General features: G+C 48.2%; 2 protein-coding genes across 2 annotated transcripts; one reads left to right on the forward strand and one right to left on the reverse strand.

Moving 5' to 3' along the window:
- Positions 1-150: 150 nt before the first annotated feature.
- On the forward strand, positions 151-2,756 carry CI109_105447 (uncharacterized protein; the record flags this gene model as incomplete). The annotated part of the gene is made up of 9 exons (XM_032003347.1): positions 151-635; positions 706-1,095; positions 1,156-1,413; positions 1,465-1,493; positions 1,557-1,662; positions 1,729-1,895; positions 1,969-2,135; positions 2,205-2,559; positions 2,632-2,756. The coding sequence occupies 9 exons, from the start codon at positions 151-153 to the stop codon at positions 2,754-2,756; spliced, it is 2,082 nt and encodes a 693-aa protein (XP_031862205.1).
- A 271-nt stretch (positions 2,757-3,027) lies between these two features.
- On the reverse strand, positions 3,028-6,130 carry CI109_105448 (uncharacterized protein; the record flags this gene model as incomplete). The annotated part of the gene is made up of 3 exons (XM_032003348.1): positions 3,028-3,465; positions 3,521-4,570; positions 4,622-6,130. The coding sequence occupies 3 exons, from the start codon at positions 6,128-6,130 to the stop codon at positions 3,028-3,030; spliced, it is 2,997 nt and encodes a 998-aa protein (XP_031862206.1).
- Between the last annotated feature and the right edge of the window lie 5,673 nt (positions 6,131-11,803).

Below are 11,803 nucleotides of genomic sequence, written 5' to 3' on the forward strand. Positions count from 1 at the left end.
GATTAATCCGAGTTTCTTACAGCCAAGCGGCATGCATACATACTTCAAGACGAGGAGATCAGAGACGGGAGTGTCCCTTCCCCAAGAACAGTCCGCCCACTCTTCTTGCTTTTCGTGTTCCATCTGCCTAAAAGTCTACCAGGAGCAAATATGGTCCCATCGATCTCTGATATCATACGAGAGACGGTCTCGTCCGGTCCCGGACCCAGACCCATCAAGCCGACTCGTATCCATCCTCTTGATCAGATCACGGTCGAGGAGATTGACCGAGCATGTAACATTGCCAAGAAGAATCGACCGAATCAACATCTCTGGATCAAAGTTTGTACTTTACGCGAACCGCCCAAAGCCCTTCTCGCACCTTATCTCGAGGCGGAGAGGAGGGGCGAACAACCTGCTCGACCAGCAAGATTGGCTGACGTGTTGTTCTTCGTCCTTGAGACGAAAGAGTTGGTAGAGGTCATTGTTGATATTGACAAGGATGAAGAAGTGAAGAGCTTTTTGGTGAAAACGCACCATGCGCCGATTGATCGAGAGGAGCTAGGGATCGCAAAAGGAGAGGTGGTCAAGACGACGGAATACGCAGCGGTTGTCAAAGAGTTGGACTTGGGTAATACAGAGATTGTCCTTCAGCCGTGAGTCAAAGATAAGCGTGTAACAGCTTTGATAATCGGAGCTATGGCTGATACTCTGTCTCATACGTAGTTGGCCATACGGGGCCGACGACATCCACGATCATCCAAGACGACTGTTCTTCATCCTGTATCACCGAAACCCCAAGACCAATCATCCCGATTCGAACCACTACGCCTTCCCCCTGCCCGTTACCATCTCCTGGGACCTTTGGGAGAAGAAAGTGACAGCTGTAGATTGGTGTTATACGGGCGGCGAGAAGGACAGTTTTGTCAAAGACACGAGTGCAAGAGCTGGCTTTACTGCTGGATGTCAGCCGGGCGAGTATATGCCTGAGTTGAGAGAGAACAAGCCTAGAGACGACTTGAAGCCCCTTCACGTTAGTCAGCCTGAAGGTGTGAGTTTCAAAGTGACCGGACAACTGCTCGAGTGGCAAAAGTGGAGATTCAGATTATCGTTCAAGTGAGTTGATTATTACATTACCGCATATCCGGACGTGTCAACTGACGTGAACGGCTGTAGTTACCGAGAAGGACCAGTCCTCCACGACGTGACATACGATGGTCGTCCGCTGTTTTATCGAATCTCACTATCTGAGATGCATGTCCCTTATGCCGACCCAAGACCGCTACTCAACTTGAGACAAGTATTCGATTTCGGTGATATCGGACTGGGTCGATCTGCCAACTCGCTCGAGAACGGATGCGATTGCTTGGGTGTCATGCATTACATGGACACGGCAGAAGTGGACTCGAAAGGTACCGGAAGGGTGGTCAAGAAGTGAGTGGGAACATGCATGGTGAAAAATTGGCGTACTCAGACCTTGTAAAGCGTTGTGTGTATTCACGAGCAGGACAATGGTGAGCGTCTTTGCCGTCCATCTTGACGCGTATCGTTGCTGATGTACGGTAATCGCCCCAAAGGGATTCTGTGGAAACACACCAATACTCCGACCGGTCGTGCAGCTGTGACTCGACAACGACTTCTGGTTGTCCAGACCATCATCACCGTTGGCAACTATGACTACATGTGAGTGTCTGACTAGGTGTGGAACATCACATCGGTTCTCGTTCAAATACTGATAATGGACCTCAGCTTCGCGTGGCACTTTGATCAAGCGGGTGCACTGCACCTCGAGAGTCGTGCGACCGGTATCCTCTCCACTGGGCCTATCGACTTGGGGAAGAAGTCTATCTACGGGACTGTGGTCTCGCCTGGTGTACTTGGTACCTCGCACCAACATTTTATCAATCTCCGCATCGGTGAGTGAGGCAGTGGTAATGATAAGCTCAAAAGTGACCCTTTGCTAATATGTGACCGGTCTGGTGAATGAAGACCCCTCCATTGATGGACACAAGAATACTATCGTTCAGGAGGATGTTGTTCCTATGCCGTTTAGCGAAGAGAACAGCAGCGGTATAGCTTTTACAGTTGAGCAAACGCCAATCACCAAATCTGGTTTTGCAGATGCGAATCCCTTGAAGGGTCGCAGTTTCAAAATCGTAGGTCGAATTCCATCGTGCTCAACACAAAGTTGAATTCGTAGCTGATGTGACAATCGCGCTTGTCAGACCAATCCGAACGTCATCAACCCGGTCTCCATGACCCCAGTATCATACAAGCTCGTCCCTCACCCTTCACAGCTCCGTCTCGCTCATCCAGACGCTATGATCACCTCCCGTGCTCCTTTCACCCAACATCATATCTGGGTGACGAAATACGCCGATGGCGAGCTCTTCTGCGCAGGACAGTATACAAATCAATCGAATGGGAAAGCGGGCGGGGTGAAAGAGTGGACAGAGAGGGGAGATAATGTCGAGAATGAGGATTTGGTCCTTTGGCACACGTTTGGATTAACACATGTTCCCAGAGTCGAGGATTTCCCAGTCATGCCGGTCGAAACTCATACCATCACGCTAAAACCTTGTAAGTTTAACGATCTAGATGTTTTTCTTCTTTAATAATGGCGCACAAATTGATGCTGCTTCCATTGCGTAGGCAACTTCTTCACGGAGAATCCAGCAATGGACGTCCCGCTCAGTAACCAAGCTTTCAACAAAAGCACGACCGTAGACTTGGGCAGTGTCGACGCGAACCAGTGTTGTGCCGGAAATGGACTGTAAATTGCCACATCTCCACGATTGAGAATGAGCTGTGGTGAGTATGGGAGTGGTTGGATACGAAAGATGCTTTTCTACCTTGATGTCACTTCGTAAAGCAACATATACGCCGAGTACCGTTATCCATGACATTCAAACCATTGGATAAACAAAATATGGATACAACGAAGTAGATAGCAACATAGATGAAAGATTACAAGTTCAAAATGTCAACGCAGCCCACCTATACAACTATCTCATTCGGACAGAATCGCACTGCTTAATTTCCTTCACATTACATTACAACACAACCAGCCCTGTCATCGAGATCATCTTCAGTTCTCCACCAACTTCCCCTTCTTCCCATACCAGGTCTTCTCTTCTTCTCCCAACCGTCGGTGCTATCGACGCCTACCTCACCACTCGACCCCTCGACTACGCTTGCCAATCCTTCCGCTTCGTTTCTCGCCTGCTGCCATCCTTTCAGGGGTTCTGCGTTCTTCCAACTCCAAAATGTCTTCAGGACAGGCTTGTCTGACAGCTCAATTTCCTTGTCATACGAGAAAGGGACAGCAGACCACCCTTTCCAGCCTTGTCGTGGTCGAGCGGACGGCGCGACGGAAGCATAAGCAGCTGGAGTGATAGATCGACAATCGATAAGGCAGAGCGAAGCATCCGCACTGGAACGACGACGGAGGAAATCTCGCATGACAGCGTTGTTTGCAGAAGTATTCTGAAGAGCACAGTGAACATCAGTTTCACTCAACTCCTCCATAAGGTCCACTCACGTCCGCCTCGAAGATCTTCAACCTTGTGCAACCCCTCATGAGCCGTACCATTGCCTCAGAAGTCACAGATCTCGCGAAACCAATCCTTAGTTCTACCAGCTCCGATCCGACTGTTCCTTCCGAATCTTGTCTCCCCGGCGTGAGAGCATCCAGTACCTTATCCGTTACGCCTCCACCTATTCCCGTTCCTTCTAGATCCAGTCGTCGTAGGTGGGGCATCGATCTTAGCAATCTGACCAAATACATATCCTCGTTATCCCTCTCCTTGAACATGTCCGGCATGTTCGCAAGCTCCAGGTGCGTCATGTTCGGGAAACGCTTCGTCAGAGTCTGCAGTGTTGTGGGAGTCAAAGTCAGGCATCCAGATAGGTTAAGATGTCGAAGATTGCTCGTCTGATTGGTCTTGTCCAGTCTCTCCACCAATAGTTTGAAGTCCTCATCATTCACGTCTACACAATCTTGAAGGTCCAAAGTCTCGAGATTGACTAATCGTGCCGAGATCGAAGGGAGTAGCTTTCCTGCCGCGCCACCATATCCCTTGATACCAGCCAGGCGAAGTGATGTGAGTCTCTTGGACTGTTCCTCCTGCATGGATTCGACGAAGACAACCATATCGTTCAACGACAAGTCGCAACAGCGGGAGACGTCCAACTGTTCCAGCTGCGTCGTGTACGCCGTGATGCATCGTATGACCTCGGATGACACCGCTTGGACGCCTTTCAGATTGATACTCGTCAAGTGCGGAGCGTTTTGAATGAAGGCACAGATTGAAGCTACGCTTAGCGACTTGCACCCGCGTAGATCGAGGGTCGTGAGGCTAGGAAATCGCCCATTCCCAGCTGAGGAACCGTCAATGGTGGAGAGCATATCGATCAACTGGGATCCGATCAGATTGTCCATGCCGCGCAGAGAGATCAACGTCACGAAAGACTGAGCTTGAGTTAGAATACGGCGAAGAGTCTCGATGTGCATGCAGTGCGCCATCGGGGCAAGATGGACCAACTGCCAGAGTTGGCCATCAAAGCAGAGATCCTGCCAATCCCTCGAGACCTAACCATTGAGTGTCAGCTCCAGCCGTCGAGACGAAAATTCGACACTCACTCGACTGAGCTTTACCAGTTCCCTTCGACCACCAGCTTCACAATCCCATCTCTTGTCCCCTTCCACATCGCTGAAGCCTTCGACAAGCTTTCGCAGCACTAAGACCTTCAATTCACGAGGGAGCATGGTATCAAACCAATCGACTTTCGGCTCCTCCTCCTCCTCCAGTCCGCAGGTAAACAGCGCGGCAAGACCCTCGTCATTAATGTCTGAAAGTGGGGTAGGCGATTCTAAACCAGTTGCGTGATTCGCAGCGATGGAATGCATCCTTTCTGTGTCGTCGGACAGAAGACCGTCCGATGTCGAAGCCCTTCGAGGGAGCCAAGCATTGTGTGGTTGGCTCAACCAGGTGGCAGAATGACTGCGAGCTCGACCCTTGCCTTTACGATCCACGACTCTTGTCTCGACCACACCAGGAATTTGCTCTGCAATCATCGGTTCATTTCTACTGCTGGGATGGTTCAAATCGTCGTCCGGTTGAAGCAGTAGTGTACCAAAGTCGCGCGCACGAACCGACGAGATGTTGCCTGGGAACCTTTCCTCAACGTCTCGAAGGCTCGTATCGCCAGGTACCGGCACGACAGTGGCTCCTTGCTGATATCCAGACTGGCTGGTTGCTTGGGAAGAGAAAGAAATCGAAGATCTGATTGAAGCAGAGGATTGCGTTCGTGACATAGAGAGGGATAAGAGTGACTTGAGCCGAGAACGACGAGGCCGAACAACGGGCGTGGTAGATCTCGAGCTTGGGATAGAAGGCGATTCCGCATTTGATGATAACAGATCATTGTGATGAACCTCGCTCGTGGAGATCGCGGGAACATCTTCCTTCTCATCTAGCCTTCCGCTGCGTAGTAAGCGGAACGACGTCTTTGATCGTTCGAGCTTACGCCTGACCACAGCTTTGAGGGATGACTTGGTCCGCTTTGCCTCGGGACGGGACATCTTTTCCTCTAGGGTCGGCACAGCGTCTGGCTGAGTGGGAGATAAGGGATTACCCAGATCGAGAGGAAGCGGGTGCATGTCCGACGTAGGAGGTTGATGCTGAAGGATGGATGGTGACTGCGCTAGGTGATCGGATTCGATGCTGAAACCTATTCCTGACATTCCTCCTATACTCATCTCGGAAACCTGACTATCGCTTCTTGCTGCTCTGGCAATTGGAACCTTCGTAGAGTCGGGACTCATTCCGAGCATCTCACCAAAACCATAACTATCCTGCCTCCTGGGTCGAACATCGGTGCCCTCCTCAGGAGACTCCACCAATGGTTTGGCCGAGAGGTCATTGCCGTGAAGCCGACCGATAATCGAAGGCGTTTGAGGTGTCTGTAAGTGTGGAAAGGAGGAAGCGGACGACGAAGTGGTGAGCATCGTGTCAGATCGCTGTCGGGTTGAAGTGGTAGGGGTTCGAGGGAGATCGTCATGATGATGGGGAGATTGCATCGACGAGGGAGGAGGCGCTACGATATCGAGTGGAAGCGGAGAAGGCGGCCGTAATGCGGTTGTCATCATTGTGCTAGCGGACCAGCGCAGCCGAAGGAAGGTGAACGGAATCTGACTGGATACCCAGAAGTCGAAAAGGGGTGAGTTATTACAACAAATAGTGATTACCTGAGAGACGGATTATGAATAGGCAGATAGGAGGATCAACCCAGTTGATGAAAAGGTATAACTTGGAAGTGCTGGACTGTCAAAGAATAGAACTTATGACGACGTGAGGAAGTACGCCGCCATGTAGAATCCTCCTCGCGATCCGAATTCTAATATGATGAACCACGCCACGTTGATACAAAGTATACAAATGAATCGAGTGAGAACGCGCAGGTCGGCTCAGCCTATGTGTCTAGCCCAGGGACAGGACACTGACCCAGCTGCACCATCGATCGATGGAGGAGAAGTGGAAGGAAAACTTGATGACTGGACGATGATGTTATCGCTGAGAAACTGATGTACCGACTTAAACCCGGAGGTCCCTATCTGCATATGGTGCCCCACATGTTCATACTATTGCTTCCAAATCTAGAAAATGATGGATCTGATCAGTGGGACTGGATAAGACGGTCCATAAAGTGCATGCAAGATTCAGGTCAAACACGTGAACTGCATTCATCCTCTACAAAATCTGCTCCCTTCACCTATATTGCACCTGCCTCCACAATCAGTCCTGAAAGTATGTCTCTACCGCTTATTGGGTAAAATACCATTTTCGGGTTTCAACTGCCTTGAGCCTCTCAACTTCAATAGAATCAATCTCCTTTGAAAAATGCAAGTTTACCGTGTTGGGAGCTTGCCATCCCTCAGAAGGGAGATTCTGAACACTTGCCAGTGAAAGACCATCATGTTCAATCCCAAAGTCATTCCCATCAAATGCTTCAAGAGGTCTGTTATCTTTGTTGAGCTGAATAGAATCCCCCTTCCCCAAGTAAGCAACTCCCCGTAACTTTCCACACCTCACACCATCATTTGTCCTAGCATACACAAAAACGCTCAAGTAGCTAAGCACCCCCAAAATCATCAACACAATGATTTAGTTTGCTATCTGGAAATATGCATAATGACACACTCACTCAAGAGTGGACTCAGAGGCGTTGTAGCACTCCACCGTAGGTCTCTTAGTAGGCCTAGCGTGGTACCACCGAGATTCGACGGAGAAGGGGCTAACCGTCCGGTTCTCGTTTAACCGCCCTTGCATTATTACTTCGTTCGAGATTCGTTTGCGTCTAAGACGAGGAAGGGTAGTGTGTCGTACTGGTACATGTCTCATAGTGCTGTAGAGTTATGTGTGTACTATTATCTAACTACGGTCTAACTAACTAAAATAACTATGGAAAGGGGAAAGGATATGTGAATTAAAATGCTAACTTCCACCGACCCTAAGGCGTTCCTTCTGAGGAAGCCAAGTCGAAGGTCGGTAGAACTTCTGTTGAGAGTGTACTAGGTTTTCGATCGAAGTTCCTAGGAGAGTATCAGAACATCCTCATTTACTCCTCTCATAGAAGCTATCTTATCGCTCAACAAAGCTTTTGCCGAGCCTCTGTCAACTTTCATCCTAAATATTCACGTGACTCAGCGGAGTCTCCATCGATGTCCGCTCCTATCCTCGACAGACCTTGTTGTACCACAGCGTCTGAGGAAGGGGCTTCCAGGGCTTTGTTGGTGTTACTATGTGCTTGCACACTGCGGTGGGATGTCTTCTGAGTGGATAACATTGAGAGGGGCTTTAGCTAAGTGAAGGCAGGTATGATATGAGTGATTTAAAGATTTGAGAATAACAATGACTTGAGCAGCCAGGACAAAAGCATTTGAGTGACAAATGAGAACATGTTATAGACAGCTCAGCAAATCAACTACTGGTTGTGCAATATTGAATTTGCAAAGAATTCCTTTGCCAAGCAGGAAAAAGGATTGGCGTCTCCTTCTCCATGTCTCAAAACCCCCTTGCGATAAAGCCTGTGACAATGTTGTCAAAAGAGGACCACTATATCATTGGCAAAATACTTGCCACACTGGTATGCAGGGATGCAGGAGGTGAAATGGACAGTGTTTTGGGCTTGTTGTATGATTGACCCAGGTATAAGTGCCAAGGATGGTAACAGTGACGACAGGGGTAGTGATGACGACAAGAGTTGTTGGGTTATGACCAACTGTGTGACTGTATGAGTGAGACTCAAATGGAGATCCAGAACTGGGGATACTAATCACTGACTACAGAAGGGGTGGGGTATTTCTATCTTGTTTGCCACCAAGAATATTTGCGACCTTACTAAGCAAATGGCTCGACAGAGCCAGGTACAGACAAAGATACAGGAACATGTCTCGTAGGATTACATGTGCTGTGATTCATTACAGGATTGCTATATCATTGGCAAAATACTTGCATCTCAGCACTAATGTCCTGTCTCACTAAGCTACCATCCCTTGAGAAGGATGTGCATGACCTATCCAGTGCTTTGTGCAATGAAATCAAGCATGTCGTTGCTCAACTTGCTGTCATACTCGTCCAACCAAGTATTCATGCTTGCTCCAGGTGGCACTCTGGACTTGGACACAGAGCTCACTTTGATAGTCTCTGTTGCAACAGTGTTTGTATGATCAGGATGGTAGATAAGGTGTTCGCCACCTTCTCCATGGCATTCTGAGGCACCAGACTTGGTCAAGTGGTACGCGGTTGTGTTGTCTTGCCTTGAAATCCACTTTTCATTCCCAAGCCTCATTTCAGATTCCTCATCTAGGTAGGCATGGCGAGTGAAGCCACCATCTTCTGAATCCCCAACAATTTTGAGGAGTTTGTGACTAATCGAATTGTCAGTACGATACCTGAATAAATGTCTGTATTTTGGTCACGCTTTTTAACCTCTTGAGGGTCACCAAGTGTTCAGACAAACAGAACTGAAATGCCAAAATTGGGGATCAAGTAAACAGGATTATGTAACTCACCGTGGTGGAGGAAGTTCATCCATCTTAGAACCCCTGTTGTTGCGCTTGTCAGAGCCATGGCTCTTCTTGTGAGATTTGGATGGCATTGTGAATTGTACACAGTGTAAGAAATAGAGTATGTTAAGGAGGGTGAGATGATAGGATTCAGTTTTGAGATTGAAGAACAGTGTGCAGCGGAAAATAGGAGTCTTTTATAGGCGGTCTGTGGCTCATTCCTCACTTCATCCATTCCGCCTGACACTTCCCCCTCGCAATGATGACATATCAGCCAATGTGAAGAACCTTTCACAAATGCATGACAAAAAAGGCCTGAGACTTGTAGTGTAGAAAGTGTTGTCAATGGAATGTATCCTCGCTTAGCTAATCCTGCACATTGCCAGGTGCTTCCTTACAATTGTGACATAGCAGCCAATAGGTTCAGCCTTTCATCTATGCACGGTGAAACGGCTCTGAAACAAGAGATGGGCAAATCACCATGGTGCAAGGCTTTGTTGTTTCTATGCTGCCCTGTCAAAACATAGGAATACATGAACTTGACTGAGAGAAGGCAATTGAGTGAGGTCACTGCTCTAAAGATAGCAACTTGGCTCAGCTTCCTTGAAAGGACGATCTATACCTCACTGTGTTTCAGAACTGTTTCAATATATCCCTGTTATTTGCCTGACATCATACATGACATCAGTGGCATTGTTGTCTTCTTGTGTTCACTGAATGTGTCACTATCGGTCATGAACAGACAAAGGCATTCAAAGGATCAAAATTGCTGCAGGGGGAAGCAAGCACCCTGGAAGGGGGTGCTTCTCATTCAGATTGTGTTTGATCCCCTCGGCTTGTCTGTCAGTCACGTCAAGCGAGGGGGTTGAAAGGACAGATAGAGGGTGCAACAAGCCCGTTGTGATAACACATCGCCTAGCCAGTGGCCAACTGTTGCAATGATCATGAGTGAAGTGGCAAGTGCATTGGGATTTGACAGGTCACTTGATGTATGTGGCAGTGACCGTCACAACATTGTGGGTGTTGTCTAGATGACAATGCCAAGACTCACATCCTTGGGTCTGTCTATATGGGATCAGGAGGCCCAGCAGAATCTCAATTATTGTGAACTTTCATGGTGCAATGTGATGCTTGGATAATGTAGTTGGCCCCTGGCTAGGCAATGCATTATTACACTTGTAGGCAACAGAAAACAACTTTGCACAATACCACTTGCTGATGAGAGCAATGTGCGCATGTTCTGGCAAAGGAAAGAAAATTCATTGCTGATTATTTACAGTCCCTCCGCTTCTTATGACTCTGCTCTCTCTACATTACCTCCCCAACCTACATCTCTTTGATATCTCATGACTCGTATACTATTGACGAATACTTCACCTTTGTATATGCCTACCATCCCAATTCACATCATCTCCACTTCCCATGACCTGCGTTCCGGATGTGTTTCTTTCATTGATCATAGCACTCTTCCTATATCAGGAAAAAAGGTCAGACCCATCTGAGCACTTGCCTACAACCACATTTGGGAAAATATGCACCGACCTTCATTTGCTCAGACTAGTAAGCTATTGCTCTCCATTCGACTGCTCTCCACCCTAGGCTGGTCCAGGACGGAATGCGAGGCTGCTTGTCCAGCTACTCCCATAATTCAAAGCTGAAGCTGAGCTGCTACTGCCTTGCGTGGCCACATAGGCACCGGCAGATTGTAGAGAGCTCCCAGTCTGTGGCACCACTTCAGCCGGGTTTGCTGGGCTCATGGTTACCCCCAATGTTCCCAATGTTGCATTGTCATTGTCGATTGGGAAATATCGGGTGGTGTAATCAGCATCATGTGCTTTTACTCTGTGATGTGGTTTCTGAGTCCAAAATCTGTTGTACAACACCTCATCCCTTGTGATTCTGAAACCATTTGGTGTCTTCATTGCTGCTCCAGGGTCCAAGTACAAAGATCTGTGTGTCCACTGAGATTGAGGATCGTGGGGGGGCAACCAGTGGTCAACTCTCAGGTGCCTGCAATGACAAGGTCAGTCTTGGTTCTTCAATCCACCCTATGCTTTTGGATTGAGACATTGACATTGACATAAGATGAGGAAAGTACAATACCTACTCATGAGTGCCACCTGCATTCAGCCACACACCGGTGGGAGCTTGCAGCTCTGAATAGCCTGTCCCTTTGGGGTGTCTTGCAAGCTTCACAGTCTCACGCCCATTTTCAAATCCCCTTTCTTTCTCCTTTCCTTCTGCATTGTATTCCCTTGTTCTGCTTGCACTTGTCAGATAGCACGACATACTGTTGCCGACCCTTGTCAGGGTAGAGTTTCCGTCCAGCCGAATCGATTGAGAATGTCCCAGATAAGCTAGCCGGTTGGTATACTCTTCATGCCTTCTGGAAGAATGCTGTGTCACAATGAGACCTCGCACTTCTATGTCGCTGAGACATGGGACATCAGCACAATTATTCAAAGGGTTGGTGTCTCTCATGACTCTTGTATCAGTTTGTTGGTAAAGAATGTTACAATCCAAATGATTTGCTTACTTGAAACAAACGGCAGAAAGAAAGGGAAGTATGACACACCTATTGTCGTTGTATTGGTTGAGCTGCTCTTCTGCTCCCATAGCAGATCCATTTCCTTCATCATCAGGCTCAGATTCATAACCTGTTTCATACCCAAGCTCTGCCTCCTTTGGTCCCAGTTCGCAAAGTTGATCATAGTTGTCTGACTCCATGTAGCTGTTGTAGTATGACATGATGAT

Source organism: Kwoniella shandongensis, chromosome 10 (assembly GCF_008629635.2).
Source record: "Kwoniella shandongensis chromosome 10, complete sequence".
NCBI lineage: Eukaryota > Fungi > Basidiomycota > Tremellomycetes > Tremellales > Cryptococcaceae > Kwoniella > Kwoniella shandongensis.